This window comes from Oncorhynchus mykiss, chromosome 8, assembly GCF_013265735.2.
Source record: "Oncorhynchus mykiss isolate Arlee chromosome 8, USDA_OmykA_1.1, whole genome shotgun sequence".
In the NCBI taxonomy this organism is placed as follows: domain Eukaryota; kingdom Metazoa; phylum Chordata; class Actinopteri; order Salmoniformes; family Salmonidae; genus Oncorhynchus; species Oncorhynchus mykiss.
The window spans coordinates 24,605,162-24,632,452 of NC_048572.1; the positions used below are offsets into that span (position 1 = coordinate 24,605,162).

The following is a 27,291-nucleotide window of genomic DNA, read 5'->3' on the forward strand; positions in this document are numbered from 1 at the left end:
TCTATGTCATGTTATGTTTTCAGTTGCTTTACAAACTTTGTTTTACTGTCCATCTCTCCTACAGTGCCTACTTTGCTAAATTCCTGTTAAAGGGAATCCCTCTTACACATCACAAAGTGCCCCCTACTCACATGTACACACATACTCAACACACTCTGTGGCTGTGTGCTACTGTATAGTGAGGAAGCTAGAGGAGACATCACCCCGCCCAGTGCTGTTAATATTCACTTCCTTGCCAATTCTGACCCAGACGCACCCAATAGATAAAGCCACACAGCCCTGCATTGGCATCCTACATTTCTCTCACATAAACTGGCCTTAGTATTTGACCTATAGAGGAGGCCAGAGAGACCACGAGAGCAAATAACCAAACACGCAGAAGACAACTATTGAGAATTGTTACACTTCCCCTCTTGGCTTCCACTTCCTCTCTGACAAGAGTTAATTTCTTCACTGATTTCACACTCAGTTTCCTCAGTTCCCTTGAATCATTCCTGTAGTTGTAGACCATGGTGATTACCTTGTTGGCAACGGTGTTCCTGTCCCAGCTGATCCAATGGCAGAGAAGCATGGCTGTGTGTGACTGCTGAATTGTGTGTGCATACTGCAACTACAGCGGCCTGTCTCTGAACTCTGGCTCCCAAAGTTTACTTGATTGTGTTTAAATCGGGCTAAACTACCCAATGTCCGTTGTGTGTTTCCTTCCTATTAGTTGGTGTGTGAACTCTAATGGTTGGTGTGTGTAGCATGTGCATTGGGCTGGCTTTACCTAAGGCAGGGAAGGGCAACTGGCGGCCCCACATTTAAAGGCCCTCCGATCAATTCCCTTATGTCAGTTATTGATAGTCAGTCAATTAGCCCATTTCAGCTAACATAATTATTTTACATTTAATTACAGCCCCTCGTGATGAGTTCAGACTTTTTGTGGCCCCACCCCATCAAAGTTGCTCATCCCTGACCTAAGGAATTAAGCTATTCTATTTGTGATTCCAGTCATAGGACTCTACCGTTTCCATTTAATTTACTGGTTCGCTTTGCCTAAATCTAGATTCAGTTTGCTCTGAGCATAATGATGCTTGAACTAACTAAGTTCATGAAGGAGCCTCATACTGTATGTAGGCAGCCAAATTGTTAGGTACCCTGTCAAATAGGCTCAGTTGTTTACCACTAGTGTCGTATCAATGCTGACAAATTGATGTGAAATGGCCTGAAAATAATTGTGGTACTCTTATGCGCTACATTGCCATATTTGTGTATCAGTTTCCAAATTCTGAATTTAAAACAATAATGTTGGTATATGATGACAGTTTGTTTTGTTTGTTTAAGTCTGTAACTTCCTAGGTTTCCTGTTGTGTTTTGATATCAAACCGTCAATTTGAAATCTCAGATGTCCTCCTTTGGTGTTTCAATGCGCTTTCTTTCAACTTGTTTATGTTATAGTTGCACATTTTTTAAAAGAGTGATTGAAGTGTCTGAGGACTGAATGCGGAGGAGAATGATCTAGCCACAGTCGGCACTTAGCTGTCTTGTTTTCCTCCAAGAGGGACTTCTGAAGGCCCCCTTGACAATAGCCCCAGTTTAGGTATACTACTCTAACTTTTCTGTTTCTCGTCTACAGACCAAAATCCACACCGACTGGATCCCTAAGTGCCAACGGGGTACCAACAGAAGGTCTCGACTATGACAGATTGAAACAGGTATTCAGAGGAGACAAGTAAAAAATGACCTGATTTGCTGTTTACTGGCAGTACACTGGAGCTGTAGTATTTTACACAGCATACTAAAGAGCACTGAGAGGGTGTGCCCAATGACGGTGTCCTGTGCTGCGGCAATCCCTCCCTTCTCCCCTATGAAGGAGCCTGTTAGATAAGTGTAGATTTTTCATATACCCTCCCTATCTGTGCACACAGCAGCAGCCTCATTCAGAGCAGTAACACAGAGGAGTGACACTATGGGCTTACTAAAACTCATTCAGCTCTCTGGGACAGTATTGCTCATTGATGCTATGCTGTCTGTTTTCCCCCATCTCACATGTCCAAAGAACCTGAAGGTTGATACAAGTTATTTGTTTTTCCACAGTTTTTTTTGTCTCTAATCTTCACCTTCCAACCTTGTATTTTCAGGACATTCTGGACGAGATGAGGAAGGAGTTATCAAAACTGAAAGAGGAACTCATTGATGGTAACTGATTGCTTGATTAACCTTATGCACATACTGCTCTGTAGTATGTGACAGGGTGTGAAACAAGTTCCTCAAAGCACAGGGAGGAAGTCCTTACGCTTACGAGGCCTGCTGTACCTTTGTCATCAGAGAATTAGCATCAAACCATTCAAGCCGCTGCTAAGATCATATCACAGCAAAGACAGCACAAAACACAATATAACTGACATGTTGTTTGTCTGTCCACAGCCATCAGAGAGGAGCTGGGCAAGTCGAACACTGTGTAGAAGGATCTCACCTCCCTGTAAATTACACCTATTACCGGACAACTGAGACAGGTCAACTTCAGATATGACAATATTATAAAGCAACAAACAAGGTAAAAAAAGTTTAAAAAGGTGGCGCTGATGATGACAATAACTGAATTAATACAGCAGGCAGAGTTTGTGGGCGGAGCAGCGTCAGGCACACAACTGGGGACGAGGGAGTGCGGGAGGCGTGTAGCATGGAAGCACTGCTGGCGTCCATCTTGTGAAGCCTGGCCGTTGCTGCCATTTTCCCGCAGCCTCACCTGGAGGACAGGACACAGTCATGAAGAGAATTGACTGTCATTATGCAAAGATTTCTCTCTTTGTCGATAACACAAGAAAACAAGGAAAATCAACAAAAAACTAACTATATTGAACTGTATACTGTATTAACCATTGAAGTGTGAGAAGTCAGACAGTGGTCACACTAAGATTTGGAACGGTTGGTGCGCACTTGTGATTTCAAAGCAAAAAGGCACGTTTAGTGGGCGAGTGTTAAGTTTGGAGGCAGGAGGGGAGGGAAAGGGAAGTAGGACTCAGTTTCCCATAGGGCCATAGGAGGGAGCCTCTTGATGTGAATGAGGGACTGACTGGTGGACTTGGTATTGTCTACTGCTGCAGGACTCTGTAATGCTTGTCTTCCTCAAATACTATTTTAACCTGAATATGTACAAAAGAAGAAAAAATGATATCTACAAGTCTATCAATTGTCTGTTTTAATGTAAACCATGGCCATATCAAGTAGCTTAATCAAATATTTTCAAGATGGTCTTTTGGTCTGTTTGGCTTAATATCCGAATATCATGATCTTCTTTTTTTCTATCAAAATGATCGCTGTAACAAGCTACTGTACTGCATTTCTTCTCACTGTTTCGGTGTGTTGCAGGCTGATGAGACGGTCACAAAGGGTACATGCCTTTCTACAGTCAATCTGTGTAGCTCTTTACCAAACAACCTCTGTCAATTAGTGACGGTTAATACTGCTAAAATCACCATGACCAGATCTGGAGATGGAGCTATTTGAAATCTCTGTACTGTTATTATGAACTAAACCTTTTTTTTCCCTCCCTCTCATTTTCTGTCAAGTGTTTGGTGCATGTACGGTGAGACTGCCAAGAAGTTGCGTTATTGTCTGTCAGTTTATAAGCAATAAGTGTAGCATCTGGGTTGAATTTCCCCCACATGTTTTCCTTGAAATGTTCCTGTTCATTTAACTCCACTCCAGCGCCCTGTTGAGGATGTGATTCTGTACCTCCTTCTGTTCACGACTGGACATCCACCTAATAGATTCTAAAGTGTTCTGAAAGAAATGGGTAGAGAATAGATGAGATGGACAGACCCCCTCTGTTTATAGCCATAATGTACTTAATTTACTGAGGTACGCCATTTTCCATCAATTCATGGTACTCATGGTTTTTTGCAGGAAAAAAATACAAAAAATTGTCATGAAAAAGACATAAGGGACACCCCATAAATGAGTTTGTCGGCATGACATATCCGCATCCATGCTGGTGCCATTCAGTGTTTTACTTGTGCTTAATAATTATTTGTAGCATTTTTGTTTGCCTTTGTTTCCTCTCCTTATAAGATGAAGTTCTGATAATGGCATACTTCTTTCGCCCTTTGATTGACTTTGTTCATATGGGAATGGCTACTTTTAATTGAAAATGTTTCCTTTTCAAAACAAAACATTTTTGATTTCCTAAAAATCTCGATGTACAATCAACTGAGAGAAGGTCAAACTGAGGTCAACCTGAGACTCGTGTAAAACAGAGCTGTCTTCAATGTAAAACTCTAGCTTCTATTCTATTGACCTGCTGGTAAGGGGATCGACTTTGATCAGGGTTCTGTCGTGGCAACAGCTGAGGGGGTCGTGGTGACTGAGCTATCTTCACAACACTCCCCTTGTGAGTGTTTTGCTCAAACACAAATCTATTTCATTCTCATCTCCAAATCAAAGCATTGGAAGTTTGTACAGAAGAGTGTTTACAGCATCGATTGCACTTTATAAACCCATAGAAATTCATGATACTATGATGAACCTGCTTTACAAGATGCAGCCACCGCCAATAGTGTGGCTATCACACCAAAGGTTTCAGCTACAATCTCCTCTTACACACACGTCACACTTTACTGAGTCGCCTTTTGTTTTATCATTGTTAAGAGAAAGGGAGATATCTATATATCGAGTCCTTAGGATTGGGGAGTGAAACATTCTAATTAAGGATCATTCATATCTACATGGATAATTCTGTTTGTGATCTTCATGGTTTGTGCCTTGTTCTGAATTTACATTTAATATGTCAAAGATTTAAAAAGACTAGTAATAATTCTAGGAACTGTCATGATCTCACACATGATCATTGTTTTTTTTTGCGTCCTGGAATAGTTATTTTAATGGGAGAATGAAGTTATGTTACAAAGTACAATTGAACACAAGAAGTGGTGTATTTTCCTCATGCCATTTGTATGTTACAGAGCAGTTTGTTACATAGTTTAGGTTCTTAGCGCTTGGGAAATCTGAAAATGTATATATCCTCTACAGCAGTGGAGGCTGCTGAGGGGAGGACGGCTCATGTCTGAAACAGAGCGACTGGAATGGCATCAAACCATGTGTTTGGTGTATTTGATACCATTCCATCAATTCCGCTCCAGTTATTACCACAAGCCCATCCTCCCCAATTAAGGTGCCACCAACCTCCTGTGCTCTACAGTTACATTTTTGTCCCCAAAATCAGATTTTTCCATCTACTGAGGGAACCGAAGCTGGTGGACATATTGAGAAATTCAATTGAATGTCTCTGAAAGGAATTTATCAGTTTCCTTTATTCTTTTATCATTTACATTGTACCATACCGTTCTCATGTTAATTAGAATTTTCTTACATGCTAACATTGTTTGAGCAAATTAAATAAAAAAAATTGCAATAAATGATTAAAAAGTAACTTTTTTGTGGTGTTCAGTTGACATAGTTTCAGTAACTCATTCTTAACTTTTTAATCTGGATATTTCTCTCCTGCTGTGGGACAAAATGTGATCCACAGGAGCTCAGACTGTTCTGACGAGTCACGAAGCCATACATGGACTTGTGCTGCATCAGCAGTTTCTCTCACAGAGCTCTTCTCAGCCTTTGAATATAACTTGTTTATCTGCAACAAAGCGAATGCGTGGGAGATCATACCATTTTACATGCAGGGCATTCATCAAATATTCAAAAGCTTGAAAACAATAATTCAGCAGAAACACTGAAATTGAGCTTAGGTGAAAATCTTGGACTTGTCTCATGGTGATTATAAGCCTTGTGTTTTACTCTATCTGTGTTGAATACTTTACAGATGTTTGGTATAAAGAGGTCATAAGACTGTACTTGCTTTAGAACTGTCCCCTCACAAGTCAAGTCACTGCCTCAGCCACTTGTTCCTTAAGTAGGTCTAGGGAATTCCCTGCAGGCCTATTCTTAGTAGCAGACCAATCACATTGTGTTACATTACCCCCTATTTCACACCCCATTAGCAGTGAATGTATCGGCGCCTCGGGTTTTGTGCTCTTCTACAGACACAGGTTAGCTGAGGCGAACAGGAAGAGGCAGGACTAACTGAAAATGAGGCAGAGAAATCTCTCGACTGTTGCCCAAGCTATTTTTAACCCCCCCACACAGTTGCTGTCTGAACCCAAGCCTATGTCCATTGCAAAATGAGGCCAATCATCTGCTTCTGGTCTTGCAGCTTCTTTTTACAGGGGTGACAAGATCTCACAGTGGGAGTCATCTACTGTGTGCAGTTGTTTGCAACATAATGAACAGTAGAAAGATGTTTCCTGGAGGAGGGTCTGAGAAGAATGCCAGTCCATTTGCAGTTCATCTGTACCGGAGTAGAGAGAAGGCTCTGCAGGGACGGAAACTGCTGTAAGACAGGAAGATCGACTAAGCGGGTGTTTGGCTTCATGACCTCAGAGAGAGCAGGTGGAGAAAACGCTGTAATTGGACTGTAGAGTTTGTTTGAATTTTCAAAATATTTTTTGGTTTCCTTCCGTAGTCCTGAAATGACTGTGTGTGAACTTTGAATTGTGACATCTGTTTTGACTTTACATGCACAGTTATAACTGACTGCTGAGAGAAGATATGTTTCATGATAATCATCTTTCATAATCCTATGTTTTGATTATTTCTTCGCAATTTCTCAGACTCCTTGAATGTAGTTTTGTAATATATCTCTAAGCCTATAAAGCAACATCCTACATTGCAATTCAATGTGAGGTCAGTTAGCCCAATGTGTTGAAGATAAATCAGAGCTTCATAGAGGGGATGGCATAGCACCATGTTACAGCTGGTTTGTAATGTTGAAAGCAACTCCTGCAACAAGATGTTGTGAACATCTAATATATACCTGACATTTGGTAGATAGTGTCACTGGTTCTGCACTGTTTTCAGCTTCAGTCAGATTAATTCACAATTAGATTCAATATCTAATGACGTCTAGAATGCATGAGCACTTTTGAAAGTGGAAAAATGTGTTGAACTGTGCTGTCTAACCGTTTTTTCCATTAGTGTAATTAACGGGCAGTAATAAGTTAATACATGATGCGCATTTATTTACAGATTTCTGGATTTCAATTGTTGATAGTTTCGTTTTAAGTTTAATACAATTTTAAATAACCTTTTATGACCAACTAATCAGTTTACTTTGTTTATTAACAAATTGTTGTAAATGCTCTACAATTTACTACATAAATCAAGAAAGGGTTTGTATGATATAGCATTTTCCATGCATCAATAATGCTGATGTAATTAATAATCCGTTTAAACATTAACTTCCATTTTTACTAAAACAAAGATTATCTTCCATACAATTACAAAAAATATTTCCTCCATTTTGTCTGACGCTTGTAGAAATCTTATGGCACATGACACCAAGTACACCGAGTTGGAATCACTGAAGTAACTGGCAAGGCTAGAAATCTGACACCGTCAACAAAAGTGGTAAGGACAAACCGGTTACAACCAATCCGCACTCTGTTAAAATCCTCTATCGACCAATCAGAACATTTTATAATTTTAAAAGAAAAGCAATGTAGCCAATCAGCGAGCTTCGCGCCATCATAGACTGGTGGGCATCGCGGATAGAGGGAGGGAGAACGCGCTCTACATTCAGCTACGGATTTTTACAAATATAGCTAGCTATATTTTTGTTCCACGTTTTTAGCAGGATACATATCTTATTTTCCTAATTGGATTCGTACGTGTTATCTAAAGGTAATAGCGTTGATGCATATTTACCATTTATTGTGCATAAATGTGGTAACGTTTTAAATGTCTTTGTTGAGAACTTGGCCGCTAGCTAACGGGTTTTCTTGAGTGTGTTTGGGGGTTGCGTGGGGTCAGCTAGCTAAAGTTAGCTACAGTAACCACTACAGCTGAGCATATTTAGTTATCTAGCGAACAACTTTTTATTAGTGGCTAACTCTTAGTTTTGCCTCTACTCATTCAACTATTTTACACTTATTTATGCGTCGGTGCAGTGTTTACAGTTGCAAAAACGTAAACATTCCCTGGAACATAGGTATCTATGTTAGTTGACCTATTCCAATGACCGACCGTTGACGACATCAGTGATGTACTTGGTTGCCGAGTTTAGCTCGCCTGCTACTAGCTAGCTAGGTCAACAATTACTAACAAAGGTTTGAATTCATGACGTTTTCCCTCCATCCCGCTGTCACTTGGAGCTATGGTCATTAAAGGAGCAGATACATTCGAACAATCTTTTCCACGAATCTAAGGTTACCTTTTGCACATTGAATCATATTTTGGGTTTCCCATTTTGATAGTTGACGTTGGCTTACCGCCAAAGTTAGCTTCACTACACAGTTCTGATTGCTCTTCCAATTCAATCTAATGACTAGCTAAGGTTGCTAGCTAGCCTACCTTTTTTTTGTCGATAACGTTAGTTTTTTGTTGCTCGCTTTGTTTTTCTGACCAACTAAGTTAGCTAGCTATAGATGGCTAAATATATTTCCGACCAAACATCCACAGATGTCTACATTTTTTCCAGATATTAAAATATATATATATTTCTAAAGTAACTTTAAACGTCTAATTCTATGGGAATATGTTCAACACAGACTTGCGCGTAACATCCATCATTCAGTCACATCAAGGAAACTAGCTAGCTGGTTAATGAACTAGCAGGGGCTGGGTGAATTTACTTTCTATAAAACCAATTACAGACTCCCATTTAGAGTATTTTGATCTATTCATTGAAACTATTTTACTTTTGGGTGTTGTATTTAAAAGGCTGTGTGCCCGAGGTATGACACACAAGGTATGGGCTAACTTTCAAAGCTCCACCCACATCATACCGCGCATACTTTCATCATTCCTGGAGTAGGGAACACTGTCCGCGTCGTTTAGCTATACCTTTAACCATATGGAATTCAGCAGGGACGCCAGGACACCATCACAGAGGCGATTGGTGTGTCAGTGTTGGTATTCATTAATGGAGATGTTATGGAATGTGCTTTACTACATTAGTGGGCTGGCTCACTGCTTCTATTTATAATCTGTGTGGGCCATTAGGAAAAGGATACTTTTTAACGTATTTATTATTTTTCTAAAACATTTCAGCAGCTGTGGTGTCCCGTTTTGACTTATACTAGATGACAAATATGACCCAGGCCAGTGCTGAGTAGTTGATTGTGGTCATTACAAGGACAAGAGCTGTGGAATTCCAGTGAGCTTGGGTAGTAGTTGGGAATATATGTCAGGCATTTCACCTCTGTTTCCCTCTATTTAAATAATATCTGCTTTGATGAGGATCTAGGTTTTCAAAGTGTGTGTGTGTAATGTGTATTGACAGTTTGATAGAAGCACAACTTCCGATGTCTGTCAAACTTCTAAAATGCATTTTTTGATGTTACCTGACCGTTACTCAAATCCAGTGTACAAAGGCTATTGAAAGAGTGACAAAGGGGTTAAACCTAGTTGGGATGTGCACGTCAGCACTTCTGTGAGCTCCGCAGCCCCTTCCATACCGCTGACCTCACTGCTCCATTGTGTCGAGCGTTACACGCGTCTGTCACCCTTTACATTTTCTTAATGCGCACTGTAAATGTCTCATCTAGCCTAATCCTGGGGAAAGAGCGTTTGTCCCCCATCGTAGATGGGTTTTGGTATGCACACCTGATTCATTTGAAAAAGTTTATCTAACGTGATAGGCCTACTTATAATTTGCCACCTTTGTTGAATTTGTCGGGGTAAAGTGAAAGAGAACAGAAGCAGCATGTCTTAACACTGAAATAATATTTTCGGTCTTAGTTCAAAGGTTCAGAATCCTCTTGTATTTCCCGTTTTTTTTACTTGTTCTCTCTCGCTCTCTGTCAGGTAAACGAGGATGCCGAGTATCAAGTTTCAGAGTGGGGACACAGTAATGGGCCGCTGGCCCGGCAGCAGCCTGTTCTACGAGGTCAAGGTACTGAGCTACGATGCCAAGAATCAGCTCTACACTGTTATCTACAAGGACGGCACCGAACTGGAGCTCAGAGAGGCTGACATGAAGGTAGTAGCACAATCTATCTCCATGGCAACCATGTCACTGAAGACGTGACCCAGATGAATATGAATGAATATAAATGTCACATTATGTGACTTCTCTTTTTGATGGTGTTTTGAGAATGTTAAGATATTTTGAGCTTATATTATTATTATATAGTACATAATCAAATGTTATGAGCCTTTTATAATAAGTTGATTGCTCCATTGTCTTTTACAATTCACTTATGTAATAGCTATGTAATAACAAGTTGTAACCTTGCTAAATGCTGTAACTTATGTTATTCCAGAATCCCACTGGGTTCAAACCAAGCCGTCGCTCTCGTTCTCGTTCACGCTCCCCGTCGCGGCGGCGCAGTCGCTCCCGTAGCCCAGCCAGGACCACCAGGCGCTCCTCGTCACGCACTGTCAGCGGCACCTTCATCGCGGAGACCCACAACTCACGCAAGGAGCCCAAACTGAAAGAAGTGCTGGAGGTCAGACTCGTTCCTCACTCACTGCAGGGATTTAGAATGGCTTTTTGTTTAGAAATATTGCTCTACTGATGTTTGTTTGCTGCCTGAGTTTGTGTATTCAGGATGTACTGTAAAGAGATGGCGATATTTAATAGATCAAGCATTAGCAAACAATGGTGTAATTAACCCTCTTTTTTTTTGTGTAGTGTGAAATAACCACTTAGTGTTAATTCAGTGGAGTCATTAGACATGCGATGTTGGTCATCACATTCCCTTTTCTGCATGTTGATGTTTTTGCTTCCTTCACTCCGTTTTAATTTACCACAGGCAAAGCCAATTGAGAACAATATCAACAATAAGCATGAAATGACAGAGGAGAATGATACTGCTAACAAAGTCAACGAGGTGAGACTTCAGGAATATTTTTTTCACTCTCACCAGAACGACAGATTTGTACCATGTCAGCTCGGGGATTTGAACTTGCAACCTTTCCGTTACTAGTCCAACGCTCTAACCACTAGGCTACCCTGCCGCCCCAACATGCTGTTGGAACATGTGCTGCCTGTTTTCTCTGCTCTCCTTAGAGGCTGTCATTGCACGTTATGAGGACTAGTTTATGTTAAACAAATACCAAGACTTTGGCTATCAGTATGCCCGTGGCCATGTAACACTGCCAACTTAGTAGTAAAACCAAACAATGGTTTATGGTATTTCCTGCTATAACAAGATAAGTGTTCACTTTTCCCTTTAATAGCAGATGCACATCTAAAGCTAATTTGTTTGGCAAGTAGAATGGATGGGCATGACAGGAACGCTCAGTGTCTGCCTGTCACTGAATTCACTGGCTTTGCATCATAGATTTGGGCCTGTATAGTGAGACATTGCACCTTTTATTAAAGTCGTACTGTTTATTTTGCTGTCGTATTTTCCCCATATTTGTCTGACCTGTGTAACTGCAAGGCCTGTAGGCTACATCAAATTCACGAGCTCCATTGCCCCTTACTTTAGACTCAGGCATTCATGCTGTGCCTGTCCCCTGCCCTCTTAAGCGGCTATCAACCAAAACATGGACGTGTATACGCAGCAGTGTTGTAGAATATTTCACCGCTGGCTTTCGTACTTTCTAAATTCTGAGCACGGCTCAAGAAATTTCTCCAACCGTCAACACATTCAAATGAATAAAGGAGGCGTAGGCTATGTTGGTTGTTTAATATTGGGGAGGTGCGTGTTCGGGCTATGTGTCACAACGAGACGCCAGTCTTTGGTGTCTGTAGACTCTGAATTACACTGTACCCCCCCATCTCACCAGCTGTGTGAGACCAAACTAGAGGTCGACCGATTATGATTTTTCAGTACCGATTATTGGAGGGCCAAAAAAGCCGATACCGATTAATCGGATGTTTTTTTTAATAATATATATTTTTTTGTTGATTTATTTGTAATAATGACAATTACAACAATACTGAATGAACACTTATTTTAACTTAATATAATACACCAATAAAATCAATTTAGTCTCAAAAAAATAAATGAACATGTTCAATTTGGTTTAAATAATTCAAAAACAAAGTGTTGGAGAAGATTTGCCATGTAAGAAAGCTAATGTTTAACTTCCTTGCTCAGAACATGAGAACATATGAAAGCTGGTGGTTCATTTTAACATGAGTCTTCAATATTCCCAGGTAAGAAGTTTTAGGTTGTAGTTATTATAGGACTATTTCTCTCTATTCCATTTCTATTTCATTAACCTTTGACTATTGGATGTTCTTATAGGCACTTTAGTATTGCCAGTGTAACAGTTTTGCTTCCGTCCCTCTCCTCCCTGGGCTCGAACAAGGAACACAACGACAACAGCCACCCTCGAAGCAACGTTACCCATGCAGAGCAAGTGGTGTTTGAAACTCTATTTGGCGCGCTAACTAGCTAGCCTTTTCACTTCGGTTACACGAGCCTCATCTCGGGAGTTGATAGGCTTGAAGTCATAAACAGCGCAAGGCTTGACGCACAACGAAGAGCTGCTGGCAAAATGCATGAATGTGCTGTTTGAATGAATGTTTATGCGCCTTGTATGTTCATTCAGATTATATGCAACGCAGGACACGCTAGATAATATCTAGTAATATCATCAACCATGTGTAGTTAACTAGTGATTACGATTGATTTTTTTTAATAAGATACGTTTAATGCTAGCTAGCAACTTACGCAAATACAGTAAGCCAGGGTAACAGGCAATCTCCTTGTGGAGTGCACAAGGACTAGTTAACTGTAAGGTTGCAAGATTGGCTCCCCTGAGCTGACAAGGTGAAAATCTGTCATTAATTTTTTTTTTTTTAAAGGAACAGTGGGTTAACTGCCTGTTCAGGGGCAGAACGACAGGTTTGTACCTTGTCGGCTCGGGGGGTTCGAACTTGCAACGCTCTAACCACTAGGCTGCCCCTGAACGAGGCAGTTAACCCACCGTTCCTAGGCCATCATTGAAAATAAGAATGTGTTCTTAACTGACTTGCCTAGTTAAATAAAGATTAAATAAATGTGTATTAAAAAAAGAGAAAAAAATCGGTGTCCAAAAATTCCGGTTTGTTATGAACACTTGATATTGGCACTAATCCATTCCGATTAATCGGTCAACCTCTAGACCAAACGTTGTCTATTCTACGATAACCTCCCCCATAAGCGCAAGTCACAGTTGGTTAGACATGTTCATGTCTGTGTAAATAAATACCAGTCAGCCTGTCCCTTGTGTGTCTACTTCCAGAAGCCTGCAGAGGTGGAGCCAGAGAAGAAAGTAGTAGAGAGCCGCTACAACTTGAGACGCAGGAAGGATGACGGTGATGCCAAGCCAGCCGAGCATACGGAGGAGGTTGAGCAGAAGCCTGCAGTAGCCACAGCCCCCATCACCACTGAGCTGGAGTTTGGAGGGAGGCTAGGTGAGAAACAGAAATGTGGTTGCTGTGCCTATCCCATCTTGTCATGTTCTGGATAAAGTGAGGGGGAAAAACAATGGTGCTAGTCTACACAATGTTTTGCCAATCAAATTGCACTAGGGTGCTTGTCTGCACTAGCCTGGGTACCTTCTGTTTAGATAACATTCCACTCCTTGCGCTCCGTGTCGTATGTCAAAGATGTTTAGCGTAGCAAGGAGTGGAATGATAGCTAAACAAACTGGTACCCAGACCAAGTCTGTAAATCCTTTGACAATGTATTTCTTGAGGGGCCGGTAACAGGGTAAACCTAAGTTAGACAGTTGGAGAAGGACCAGGCTGACTTCCCTTGGCTCCAGTCACTCAGTGCCTTTCCCACTGTATTTGCAGGAGTGTTCTGCATGACTCTGCTCCTGCCTGCGACGGTGTTGGGCCTGATGGTGGTTTGCAGTCAGGAGGATGCTAGCCTGATGAGTGCCCCCCCCCTGCCTGCCCTTGACTCCCTGTGGGACCTACAGGTGTTTGGCATGGTGGTCCTCTGGTTGCTCTTCCAGGCCCTGCTCTACATGCTGCCTGTTGGAAAGGTACCATGATCGCCCACCTCACTGCTTTGTTGGCACACATGTAGAATCAGAATCACCTAATTCTGTTCTAGTCATTGTGGAGAGAAAAAAAGAACTGAACCGTAGATGACTGCATTCTTAGAATTTCTACTCCCACCCCTCTGAAGACTGTACACACACTGGCAAATACACACTAACCACCCCTGAGAGTGCAGGCAGTACACATGACTCCCATCTGTAACCTGAACAGAGCACATGACCGGCGCTCACTTCTGCTCATTACCCGGAGCAGAGGAGAAAAATTAGGTTAGTCAGCGGGAGTAGGCTACGATCCACACTGGAACTCTACAGGAGAGAATGGGGCATTTTGTTCTTATTTTCATAATCTCCTGATCTTCCTTCTGAAAACTGTTGAAGCACGTGTCTTTTTCAGAATGTATGAAACTTTCACCATATGGCTCCCAGGAAATCACATGTTCTCTAGGTCTGGGAGACATTAGTAAAAGGGATGTTGTACAAAAAGTCACCTGTCCTATCTACATTTACCCTCTCAGATAATGCATTTCCTGTAAGGTTGAATGAATGTCCAACCTGTGTGCTTTTGTCGTCCCCAGGTTGTGGAAGGAATGCCCCTGAAGAATGGAGGGAGGCTGAAGTACAGAATGAACAGTGAGGCATTCTTTTGGTCTTTTTGTCTCCTCTTTTTTTTTTCATTTCAAAGGAATGAAATGAGATGAACTAGTCTGTTACCCCCAGCACTTTTGATAGCTGTAGTAAAGCACTATGCCAATGTATTTCATTAACATGTAAGTCGTAAAAGGAAACTAGGAAATACCTTTTGGTTGAGGTACTTCCTGTGTATTAACCCTGTATGTCTCCCTCTCATCCACCACCAGCCCTCTATGCCTTTGTGCTGACGGTGGCTGCCCTGGGGGCTGCAGTGCACCACAAGATAGACCTCAGCTACATCCACAGCCACTTCCTCCAGCTGGCTGTGTCTTCCCTGTTCTGCTCTGTCCTACTTAGTGTCTACCTGTATGTCCGCTCTCGCTGGGCAACCCAGGACCTGCTGGCCCCTGGAGGAAACTCTGGTGAGTGGGTGGGTGGTTGTGTGTAGTTGTCACTGGTAAATATACTTCTACAATCTGGGTGTGATATGATTCCATGAAATGGCTCTATTATGACATGGACCAGCATACGGTTAAGAGCAATAGAATTAGGTAAAGTATCCACCATCTTTTTCATCAAATGTTCCATTGATTCTGATTTAAGAATAGATTCCAATCCTCAAGGTGAAAGCTGTATTTCTGTACTACCCATTTGAATGATGATGCCTCACAAATGGTCAACATAATATGATTAATTTGTTCTTCTCACCTCCCCAGGGAGTGTTATTTATGACTTCTTCATGGGAAGTGAACTTAACCCCCGGATCAAAGGCTTTGATCTCAAATACTTCTGTGAGCTGCGCCCAGGATTGATTGGTTGGGTAAGTTTCACTGCAGTGTACTGAAATATTTCCATTAAAGTACTTTTCAGCTTTATGTTAGAGACATTTAGTGTAGATTAAGCTGTTTATTTCCCCAAACAACTGCGAAAACAAAATAAACTCTGTTCAGTTTCCCATTGTGTTCATTACTCCCTCTAGTGGTAAAATGTAAACTGCTTTGAGTAAATCCTAAAATGATACTACTGTACATTTTGGAGCCAGTTTGTTTAACTGTCTGTTCAAGGAGAGTGTTTATTCAGAGCTGTGATCTTAATTCCATTACTTTACTTTTAGATTTGTGAATTGTTAGACACTACTGCACTGTTGGAGCTCGGAACACAAGCATTTCTTTACGCCTGCAGTAACATCTGCTAAATATGTGTATGTGACCAATGCAATTTGATTAGATTTTGACATCTCTGTTCTGTCCAGCTGGTGATTAACGCTGCCATGGCTCTGGCCGAGATGCAACTCCACCACCTGGACTACCCCTCACCAGCCATGATCCTGGTCAACTGCTTCCACCTGCTCTATGTGCTTGATGCCTTCTGGCATGAGGTACAAAACCTGATTTTTCTTTCTGCCCGATTAGGTATTTAGTCCATTTATTTGGTTGTAATCTAATGGTGGATTGTTGCTCCCCAGGAGGGCGTCCTGAGCTATATGGATATTACCCATGATGGGTTTGGCTTCATGCTGGCATTTGGAGACTTAATGTGGGTCCCCTTCACCTTCAGTCTCCAGGCCTACTACCTGGTTCACCACCCCAATCACCTCTCTCTGCCCTGGATCGTAGGCATCGTCACTCTCAATGGTTAGTCGGTAGTACTGACTCCGTACTCAGACCTTTAGTATTGGCTTATGTTCATATTAGTTCTACATGTCATCTGTGATATTATTTTTGTTGTATGACCAACAGTGACATTTTCTTTGTCATTTGTTAGTCATTGGATTTAGCATCTTCCGTAAAGCAAACTCACAGAAAAACGCCTTCAGAAGAAATCCATCAGACCCCACATTATCCCGTAAGTCCTCAGTCCCAGTGCATCTTATTCATGTATAAACATTATCCATTTTGCAGGCTCTCTGCCTTGATAAAGGGATGGAGTTAGTCCCCATCATGTTGTTGGACTCACTGTATCTCTCTGTTTTCCAGATCTGAAAACTATCCCTACTGCCACTGGGAAGAGTCTCCTGGTATCTGGTCTGTGGGGGCTAGTCCGTCACCCCAACTACCTGGGTGACCTCATCATGGCTCTGGCATGGTCCCTACCCTGTGGTGAGTGATGTCTAATCAGCTAGTTAGTTACCAGGTATTTGTTTTTTGTATGTATTTTTTTCTGAGTTGTACTGACGAGGCATCAGAAACAGCCCAGTAAAGCTAGATGTGTTTTGATGGGTGTATAGTGTGAAGATGAGACGCTGTAGTGTATGTTGACCTTTTGTGTTGTCTGTGGTCGTCCTGTAGGGTTCACCCACATCCTGCCATACTTCTATGTGATCTACCTATCCATCCTACTGGTTCACCGGGAGGCCCGAGACGAGGCCCAGTGCAGGAGGAAGTACGGTTCGGCGTGGGATGACTACTGCCGAGAAGTCCGCTACCGCATCATCCCCAGAGTCTACTGAGGCCTATGCCCTGCCCCCACACCACACCCTTCAATTCTGCATGCTTACGACTCATCACACGGCTGCATGAGTTCACTGAGAAAAAACAAGTTGTTTGAGGACATTTTAATTTTGGAAAGGGGGACACTTGATTCTTGGAAGTACCACAAGAGCAGCTTTCTTATGAAGTTACATGGTTTTAGGAAGGTAAACACTCATTGGCCGGCTGAATTTGGTTTATGCCTTTGTTTAGAGATACATTTGAAAAAATAAGCCTCATAATCTAGTGAAGTAATGTGTATATATTTTTGTACATATAAAATGTTTTAACTGAAAGATACCTAACAACATTGCATATTTGGTCTGTGTTAAACTGTTCTTTGCTCCCATATTCGAAGTATACAATATTTTCTTGGCTTTTATTTTGAAGTATTTTGTAATGATATCTTTGGTATACATTACTTGTGTATATTGTGAATGATGGGATTTAAATGCTATTTTTTTCCACTGTACAGTTGACATAGGATTAACGTTCTCCCTCGGGATCACGACGTTGTCACAAAATTGCATTTAGGTTTTAATTTATATATTTTTTTATATAGAGATATGTAGCCTAGTGTTAACTGAGTGTTAAAAAAAAAGTGGTTTTAAATGCATTATGCGAGATTGCGTTTTATAACCAAAGTCTATTATTTGTCTTTGCTACCTCAGGTTCTGTCAAATACCCCCCCAGTCCTCTGGATGGTGGTGTTGCTTAGTGCTCCTGTGATAGTCACTGTTTTAGAGGGAAGACTACCCATCTATTATCAATTCTACATACACACAATCTTATTTAAAACCATTAAAATTTGCAAGGGTGCTTAGACAGTATCCATTCAAGCACCACAAACCTTAAGTTATTCAAGACCGTACTTTTAAAAAAAGGTGTCAATAATGACATTATTTTTTTTTTATATTCCTTTTTATTATTTTTATTTGAGGATTTTCACCAAGTTTATACTGTGACATTCTGCACAATGCTGTGTAGTGTGGTGGCCATCTGGCAACATTGGTATTTTATCCTGTGCATTCTCAAACCCAAACAAGTATTTTTGGACCCAGCTGTAGATGAACAGCATCGCAGCAATATGTCAACTAGAATATGTGGCATTTTATGTGACTGAATGCATTGTACATATTCTAAATTTGTTTTTTAAGTCAAAAAAAATATTCATGTTAATGGTAGTAATCATCGATATTATGTTCCACAAGTAGATATTTAAAGTTACATTTGATTTTAACTTTTGTTTTTAAGTTAATTGCCTGAATTACCATTGTAGCCATTTTTGTTTACAGCTAGATCTGCCGTTATTACTGACTCAGTCATCTGAGAAGATTACTTGTGATTTGAGTCATTTATCATGAACTATTTCTCATTGAGCCACGTTCTGTACCCAACCCCTGTGTTTGTGGCGGATGGGACTGGTAATAATATCCTGTTTTGGTCAGCAGGTAGTTTGTCAAAGCTAAAAGTTGGAAGTAACTAAGAATTTGGAAGAAGACCCAAGGTTTTTGAATCATTCAATTCTGGTGGAGACAGATCAAACCTGTGACAGTGGCTGGAAAGCTTGCATTGTACAAACATTTTGGCAAAAAAATAAAGATTTCCACTTACATTACCCCATGTTATTCAGAGGTGTCAAACAATTCAACAGATAATGCACTGTGTGAATAGTCAAAGTGAAACCGAACAATCGGAGGTAACTGGGAAAGTAAGCATTTCAACACAACTGAGATAGAGGTGATGGGCTGTCCTCTAAGTCAGGAATGGGGCTAACTGCCTGCTGAGGTGTAGATCTGGACAGGACCAGAGACTATCCCCATGGCCCCTGCTGCAGACCCTCTGGGAATCAATTAGAGCTGTCTAAATCTTGTGATCCATCACACTGACTGGTGTGAAGAGCAGTAAATCCCCAAATTGATCTAGAGGGACAGTTTAGTGTTTGTTTTTCTCTCAGCACGACACCACAGTGATGTAAGTCATCTCTGCAGGTGTTTCGTAGCCTGGTCCAAGGTCTGATTGTGCTCTTGCCAGCTCCATTCTTCATTGTTAAACCAAACATTGTTTGGCATGACCAGGAGTGACGAGTTTCAACCTAGTCTCTGAGCATTTGGTATTATTCCGTACTTAAATCTGAGACACTCCATTTAGAATGATATGGTATGGTTACATAAGGCAAAAATGAAAGGAGGTTGGTCGGGCATGTAACACGAACGTCTAGCAACCCAAAGGTTGCAAGTTCGAATCTTATCACAGACAGCTTTAGCTAATAAGCAACTTTTCAACTACACTATAAATACACTGCTCAAAAACATAAGGGGAACACTAAAATAACACATCCTAGATCTGAATGAATGAAATATTATTAAATACTTTTTTCTTTACATAGTTGAATGTGCTGACAACAAAATCACACAAAAATGATCAATGGAAATCAAATTTATCAACCCATGGAGGTCTGGATTTGGAGTCACACAAAATTAAAGTGGAAAACCACACTACAGGCTGATCCAACTGATGTAATGTCCTTAAAACAAGTCAAAATGAGGCTCAGTAGTGTGTGGCCTCCACGTGCCTGTATGACCTCCCTACAACACCTGGGCATGCTCCTGATGAGGTGGCGGATGGTCTCCTGAGGGATCTCCCAGACCTGGACTAAAGCATCCGCCAACTCCTGGACAGACTGTGGTGCAACGTGACGTTGGTGGATGGAGCGAGGCATTATGTCCCAGATGTGCTCAATTGGATTCAGGTCTGGGGAACGGGCGGGCCAGTCCATAGCATCAATGCCTTCCTCTTGCAGGAATTGCTGACACACTCCAGCCACATGAGGTCTAGCATTGTCTTGCGTTAGGAGGAACCCAGGGCCAACCGCACCAGCATATGGTCTCACAAGGGGTCTGAGGATCTCATCTCGGTACGTAATGGCAGTCAGGCTACCTCTGGCGAGCACATGGAGGGCTGTGCGGCCCCCCAAAGAAATGCCACCCCACACCATGACTGACCCACCACCAAACTGGACATGCTGGAGGATGTTGCAGGCAGCAGAACGTTCTCCACGGCGTCTCCAGACTGTCACGTCTGTCACGTGCTCAGTGTGAACCTGCTTTCATCTGTGAAGAGCACAGGGCGCCAGTGGCGAATTTGCCAATCTTGGTGTTCTCTGGCAAATGAAAAACGTCCTGCACGGTGTTGGGCTGTAAGCACAAACCCCACCTGTGGACGTCAGGCCATCATACCACCCTCATGGAGTCTGTTTCTGACCGTTTGAGCAGACACATGCACATTTGTGGCCTGCTGGAGGTCATTTTGCAGGGCTCTGGCAGTGCTCCTCCTGCTCCTCCTTGCACAAAGGCGGAGGTAGCGGTCCTGCTGCTGGGTTTTGCCCTCCTATGGCCTCCTCCACATCTCCTGATGTATTGGCCTGTCTCCTGGTAGCGCCTCCATGCTCTGGACACTACGCTGACAGACACAGCAAACCTTCTTGCCACAGCTCGCATTGATGTGCCATCCTGGATGAGCTGCACTACCTGAGCCACTTGTGTGGGTTGTAGACTCCGTCTCATGCTACCACTAGAGTGAACGCACCGCCAGCATTCAAAAGTGACCAAAACATCAGCCAGGAAGCATAGGAACTAAGAAGTGGTCTGTGGTCCCCATCTGCAGAACCACTCCTTTATTGGGGGTGTCTTGCTAATTGCCTATCATTTCCACCTGTTGTCTATTCCATTTGCACAACAGCATGTGAAATTTATTGTCAATCAGTGTTGCTTCCTAAGTGGACAGTTTGATTTCACAGAAGTGTGATTGACTTGGAGTTACATTGTGTTGTTTAAGTGTTCCCTTCATTTTTTTTAGCAGTGTATTTTATAACATCAAAGTAAAGCAGCATTGCTTTGCATTCAGCTGTGTTTACTCAGCATCACAACATGGAGGCCATGGTTTGTGGAATACAGGAGAGAGAAACTCTAGAACACAGCGGCTGCTGTTTTGACAAGGGTAATTGATTCTAAGATGTCTTTGAAGTGAGAAATAGTGACTCATAAAACACTGTGATTTTTTTTCCTCCTTTGCTGTTTGTTCTTCCCTTACATAAAGCTAATAGTCTTTCTTTCCTGGCTGCTATTCATTTTCAGCAGAGCCAGAGCCCTCACTAGTGATAATAAAGAGTAAAACATCATGTTATAAAAGTGATTGGAGTTACTGTAATATTTGTATACTATATTTGAAAACTCTTGAGGAAAAACAGTATGTTCACAATCCTTGATTGCTGACAGTTGAGAAATAGCTGACTCTATTTGAGTTTATTTTATGAAATGGATGGTGAGTTGTGAATTCTGTACACTTACGGCATTGTTTAAACTTTCCAGTAGACTTTGAAATGCATTTCCTTCTAAACTTCTGATTGTTCTCCATAGCTCATGTCAGGCATGGATTGAAGCATGCATGTACGCTGGGCCTGTCATGGTGGAATCTGTGTCTGACTATGTGCATGTGTGACTGGGATTCTGCTATTCTGACAGGTGCCAAAGGCAATATTTCTCTCTATCTTTGTCTCATTCATACTAAAGATGGAATGGAACATGTGCCTATCACCATTTCCCTTTGACAGCTATACATGTGGTGTGATATGTGGTGCTAACAGCACTAAATAATGCAAATAGAATATTCATGATAGATTGAAGTGTTGAAACAGGCTTTAGTGGCTGATATCTCTTCGTTTGTTTCCAGTCACCCAAATCAGGTTTCAACTCAGCTAGACCACCTATCCCTATCTAAATAATTGACAATGGAGTGTTCCATTACTCCAGACCTAGTCAAATGTTTGGTAGTGGCCTGTCTTAAGGAAGTCTTACAAAAGCATAGATGATGTTAGATGAGAGGAAGAACGAGAGAGAGCGAGAGAGAGAGAGAAAGAAAGGAGGCAGTTTAAGAATCCAGTTAAAACCCCTTTTTATTCGACTACAAGCTGAGTCCTCTAAATTCACTCCAGACACCTGGAGGGGGTCAGAAATGTTGAAACAACCAGCTGTGTATCTGTTAGCAGCAGGAAACTTCATCCAAACACGGTCAAGATCCAGCTCCGTAGGAGGGAAATTATAGGGTATAGGACGGTTCTGATGTGACTGTGAAATGTACAGTAATGCTACAGTGATAATGGACTTGAACACCAGATGCTGCAAGTGAGCCACAATCACTCCTGAGCTGCAGATGGTTCTAGTGCCATGGTAATTGTGTTCCTTTGAGGGTCCTACATCAGATCCAGGGGACTCAAATTGCAGAGCAAGAGAACTATCTCCTGAACTGGAGATAGAGCGTAGTAATGAAGACCATGAGGAAGATCCATTGGTGATAGCAGTGCTTGATTTCTCTGTTAATTAGACAGTGGTTGACTCAGCCGTCTAAATGTTCTACATAGGAAATAGGTGCTTGGGCTGCCATGCTTAAGTGAGCATCATTAGACACAACTGCTGTCTTATAGAAACCCAAAGAGCTGTCATTAGGAAAGTAATCTCACATCTCTCTTTTAGTCGGAAAACCGGGAAAACTTCTTGGCTTTTTAGCATCAATGGAAAGACTATGACATTAAACAATTCAAATCTATCACACCTCAGTTTTGCATCTGCAGGATGTAGATGAAATACATATTTCATGCAAATAGTGAGAATAACAGTCCAATGGCCTCATAGTCTTTGTCAGACTCCTTTGTCAGGTGAAATAAAATGAAGCGTTTGACAGTGAGGAGGGGTTTGGAGCATGTTGCTGAGACAATGTTCTTTATTATGGAATGCATTGTGTGACAAATTGCTTTTCACTGTAGTTTGTAAGAGAGCAGAGTACATCTGTCAAAACTAGTGTGAAGGATGGTGTTACCTTGGAGATGCAAAGGGGGGTTTGTGCAATCTATAATAAAACATAAATCCTTATTTTACAAAGTAAAACTGGACAGAACCTTTAGGCCACTGTGACAAGGTCAGAAGCAAGATGACAAAGAAGAATGCTGTAAGAATGGCCAGCTTTGATATTGTGAAAATGATTGAAGAACAATCATTTTCGGAGATGTTTGAAGTGTAGGTGTATCCAAATGGAAGGCATCATTAGGTGTGCATTAGAGCCTACAGCTGTGCAGTGCAGTAGAAAGACAGTCAGGGTACTTTATGATGGAGCTAACTGAAGAGTAACATACTGTAGAAATTGGAGATAAATCAATGCCACTCAATCGATTGGATGTAAAGACAGCTAGCTCTCGTGTTAAATAGAGACTTCTCACATCTATTCTTTTACAAGACCTTACACATGGCTTTTATGATCTTCCTCCTGTCAGTATGCACTAGAAACTGAGGCGGGCCACTCGATAGAAACAGCATTTGATCAATTGGCTGTAAATTGGCAATAATATTGGAATGATTTCAGCCAAGCCATGCCAAGTGAATGCCCAGCCCACCACATTGAGTTGAGTAGAGTTTGTGAATGATATCATATTGCTGTAGAAGTTCTTGTGTGTTCCTCAAAACTCAGTGTGTGTTAGCTGGGCTTCTCTCTCCCCTCCAGTGAAGAGGAGCTGACTGGTGTGGCTGCTCCTCTGAGCCTTCAGTCAGAACACCATAATTACGCTGCTCCAGATGGCTTGCATATTGTCTTGCTGTTGGCTAGGCTTGAAAATAGCTTTTAATCTTTAGCATACAATAAAATTGTCTCACTCAGCAGACGTGTCAATCTGCAGCTATTCTCAACATGTGTTTCTGTAATCCCTTATCACTACTGGGGAGCTTGGCCTTTCCGTATCTCTCTCGCGCTCTTGCTTGCTCTCTCTCGCTCTCTCTACTCTCCCCCTCCCTTTCTCAGTACTTGGCCCTGTGTAACAGAGAGTGACGTGTGATTGTTCCTTTCCCCTCATAAGGAATTACAGTTGCGAGCGTGACTTCCTTTCGGGCCGTCTGTGTGCGGCTGGGCTCCTCGCGAGTCACAGAACCTCAGTATAATCTCAATGACGTTGGCTGTCAGGGTGGCTGGGAGCCATGCCTTCTGAGGTGCCCACCATCCTCTCTCTCTGTCTTTGAGACTCCATGACATCAATCTGTGCGTAGTTTGTATATCACTTCTCCTGGCACAAACACACAAATACACACACACACACACATACTGGCACATACTGACTGAGTTGTCTTATTTCTCACACACCCCCATGCACTCTAGGGCATGGAGGAGTTAACTTGGCAGAGGTTTCTCCGTTTCTGTGAGGTGGCTTTGATCCATAATCTGAGGATGGCATTTTTCTCCAGGGACTGTGACATTGCAGTGGTGCTGTGCTGGTAGTTTTGCAGGCTGGCTGCTGTAGCTGCTGGGCAGACGGCTGGGCTAATTCACTCTGACTAACAGGAAGTTACACGACAGCAGAACAGGCAGCTTAAGAAAATCTGACTCCCTCGCTTTGAGAGGCAAAACAAAGTAGACAGTTTAAAGAAGAGGTTTATGCGACGACAAGTCTCACCAAATGTTCAGGTAAATGCTGATAAGAAAATATTGATCAGTCTAATAGCATAAACTGTAGCTCTGCAGCCTTTCACCCTGCACTTGTCTATATTTTTTTGGAGCATGTCTGCAAAATGTTCATTCTTAATACGCTCATATAATTTAAATAGGATTATCTTAAATTGAATTTCTAATCGTCCTTCCAACACAAACTAAATTGTCAAACTTAATCAGTCTGCAAGCGCTGAATACTTTTCTGTAGTAGGCATGCAGCTGGTAGCCTGTTTAGCAGTGCTGGTGTTCTGGGTGGCAGAAGCTGTAGAGACCTGTCCTGATGTCTGTAAATGCACCAAGAAAACCAGCCCTGAAAGGTCAGAGGTCAACTGCCACAAGAAGGGGATAAGGACATTTCCCTCCAACCTGCCCCCTGATTCCTGGATCCTAAAGATGGGTGAGTCCACTTACTGTTTGCAATTGTGGGAAAACCACCGTCTTACTTTAGTATGTGCCAGCTATTTGGCTCCAAATCAATATGTTATTTTATTGACATAACCACAAGAAAGAGGCTAGTGTTACCATCTTCCAATGGTATTGATTTCTCATGCTGTTTCTGTGGTCCTTGTCCCAGGCGAGAACGGAATAGTCGACCTCCCAGCAAACGTCCTGAAACCCATCCCCAAGATCGAAAGCATCAACTTGGAACGCAATGCCATCAAATCAATACACCCCCAGGCCTTCTCTGGAGCCCAGAGGCTGATGCTGCTCAACCTGTATGGGAATCAGATCAACAAACTCCCTGTGAAAGGCTTCCAGGATCTCATCAACCTCCGCTTCCTCATGCTGGGCCAGAACCAGATCTCCAGTGTCAAACCAGACATGTTCACAGGCATGAGGAACCTTTCAGACCTGGACCTGCCCCTCAACTCTCTAATTGCCCTTCCTTCCAACGCCTTCAAGCCTCTGATCGCCCTAAAGGTCCTGGACCTGGCCCTCAACCGCATCGAGAGGATCTCCCCCAAAGGCTTTCTGGGCTTAACAGAGCTGCTGTTCCTCAACCTGGACAACAACAGTCTGAAGAGCATCTCGGCTGGTGCTTTCAAGCCTCTGGCCTCCCTGGAGATGCTGGTGCTGGATAACAACCTGCTGTCCACTTTGACCTCAGCCACTCTGGAGGGCCTGTCCAACCTCCAGGAGCTCTACCTGAGGAACAACGAGCTGGAGAGGCTGCCCCAGGACCTGTTTAGACATACACCCAAGCTCTCCCAGCTGGCCCTCAGTGGAAACCGTTTTAAAAACATGGATGGAAACATTTTCACCCAGCTGTCTGGTAAGAGATGAATAATGTACAGCAATCTTTTCTAGGTGTTTTTTCAAATGCATTTGTGGACTATATGTGTCATATGTGTACTTCATGTTTGACCATTTGTTCATAAAAAATCATATACATTTCTTTTATTAAAAAAAAGTGTCACAATGAGCATAATCTGATTGTCCTCTACCTCCCTCCAGGCCTGAGGGAGGTGTATCTCCATGACAACCCCTGGACATGTGACTGCAACATCAATGGCCTGGTGCGCTGGGTGTCCCAGACAAAGGCCAACCTTTCCCCTCTGGAGTCCCTGAGGTGTGTTTCCCCGACAGAGTACCGCAACAAATCCCTCAGCAGCCTCAAAGACCAGAACCTACGCTGTCGGGCCTAGACTAGAGCCAAACCAACCTTTACTCTGTGCTACCAGACCTAGACTAAAGCCACACCAATCTTTCCTCCACACCAGCATCCTGCATCAGCCACGTTACATTTTTACATTTTACATATTTTGCAGATACTCTAATCCAGAGCGATTTACAGTAGTGAGTGCATTTGCATACGTTCCTGCTACAGAGTAACCTGTTATACAACACTTAATACTTAGCTATGGTCCAACGACAGCACAGTTACCCATTATTTTGCAACCCTAGCCTAGGTCCAGCCACAGAATGACATGCCATTGTGCAACATCTAGGCAGCCATGGCCCGATAACAGACAACTGTACAATTAGCTTTTACTGTACAACCATAAGCGAAAGTTAGTATAAACTCCGCAATAAATGTCCTGTTTATTTTCAGCAAACGTAACGTGTAAATATTTGTATGAACATAACAAGATTTAACAACTGAGACATAAACTGAACAAGTTCCACAGACATGTGACTAACAGAAATTGAATAATGTGTCACTGAACAAAGGGGGGGGGTCAAAATCAAAAGTAACAGTCAGTATCTGGTGTGGCCACCAGCTGCATTAAGGACTGCAGTGCTTCTCCTCCTCATGGACTGCACCAGATTTGCCAGTTCTTGCTGTGAGATGTTACCCTACTCTTCCACCAAGACACCTGCAAGTTCGCAAACATTTCTGTGGGTAATGACCCTAGGCCTCACCCTCCGATCCAACAGGTCCCAGACGTGCTCAATGGGATTGAGATCCGGGCTCTTCGCTGGCCATGGCAGAACACTGCCATTCCTGTATTGCAGGAAATCACGCACAGAACAGGCAGCATGGCTGGTGGCATTGTCATGCTGGAGGGCCATGTCAGGATGAGCCTGCAGGAAGGGTACCACATGAGGGAGGAGGGTGTCTTCCCTGTAACACACAGCGTTGAGATTGCCTGCAATGACAACAAGCTCAGTCCGGTGATGCTGTGACATACCGCCCCAGACCATGACGGACCCTCTACTTCCAATTCAATCCCGC

The 27,291-nt window shown here is 42.4% G+C and overlaps 3 protein-coding genes across 10 annotated transcripts in view; all 3 read left to right on the plus strand.

The window, feature by feature from the left end:
- Window positions 1–5,402, plus strand: part of LOC110529212 (protein enabled homolog) — a 106,749-nt gene extending 101,347 nt beyond the window's left edge. Inside the window, 3 exon segments of the mRNA XM_036985106.1 lie at window positions 1,619–1,697; window positions 2,124–2,181; window positions 2,410–5,402. Of these exon segments, the coding sequence (XP_036841001.1) occupies window positions 1,619–1,697; window positions 2,124–2,181; window positions 2,410–2,447 (175 nt within the window). The 3' untranslated portion in view covers window positions 2,448–5,402.
- Window positions 5,403–6,145: 743 nt separating this feature from the next.
- lbr (lamin B receptor) lies at window positions 6,146–18,705 on the plus strand. Of its 4 annotated transcripts, none has more exons than XM_021612067.2 (14): window positions 6,146–6,429; window positions 9,844–10,018; window positions 10,302–10,487; window positions 10,794–10,871; window positions 13,222–13,393; window positions 13,778–13,971; window positions 14,565–14,619; window positions 14,847–15,041; window positions 15,336–15,439; window positions 15,872–15,997; window positions 16,085–16,253; window positions 16,384–16,464; window positions 16,596–16,718; window positions 16,908–18,705. In XM_021612067.2, the coding sequence occupies exons 2-14, from the start codon at window positions 9,854–9,856 to the stop codon at window positions 17,066–17,068; spliced, it is 1,809 nt and encodes a 602-aa protein (XP_021467742.2). In that variant the 5' UTR covers window positions 6,146–6,429; window positions 9,844–9,853; the 3' UTR covers window positions 17,069–18,705. The 4 variants fall into 4 exon arrangements, with proteins under 4 accessions (XP_021467742.2, XP_021467747.2, XP_021467741.2 ...); XM_021612072.2 differs by lacking the exon at window positions 6,146–6,429 and adding an exon at window positions 7,551–7,719 and having other exon boundaries at window positions 13,225–13,393; XM_021612066.2 differs by lacking the exon at window positions 6,146–6,429 and adding an exon at window positions 7,552–7,719.
- A 2,173-nt stretch (window positions 18,706–20,878) lies between these two features.
- On the plus strand, window positions 20,879–27,089 carry LOC110529661 (leucine-rich repeat-containing protein 15-like). 5 transcript variants are annotated; one of them, XM_021612073.2, is made up of 4 exons: window positions 20,879–21,086; window positions 24,823–25,011; window positions 25,189–25,887; window positions 26,070–27,089. In XM_021612073.2, the coding sequence occupies exons 1-4, from the start codon at window positions 21,017–21,019 to the stop codon at window positions 26,258–26,260; spliced, it is 1,149 nt and encodes a 382-aa protein (XP_021467748.2). In that variant the 5' UTR covers window positions 20,879–21,016; the 3' UTR covers window positions 26,261–27,089. The 5 variants fall into 5 exon arrangements, with proteins under 5 accessions (XP_021467748.2, XP_021467749.2, XP_036841002.1 ...); XM_021612074.2 differs by having other exon boundaries at window positions 24,826–25,011; XM_036985107.1 differs by having other exon boundaries at window positions 24,874–25,011.
- Window positions 27,090–27,291: the final 202 nt, after the last annotated feature.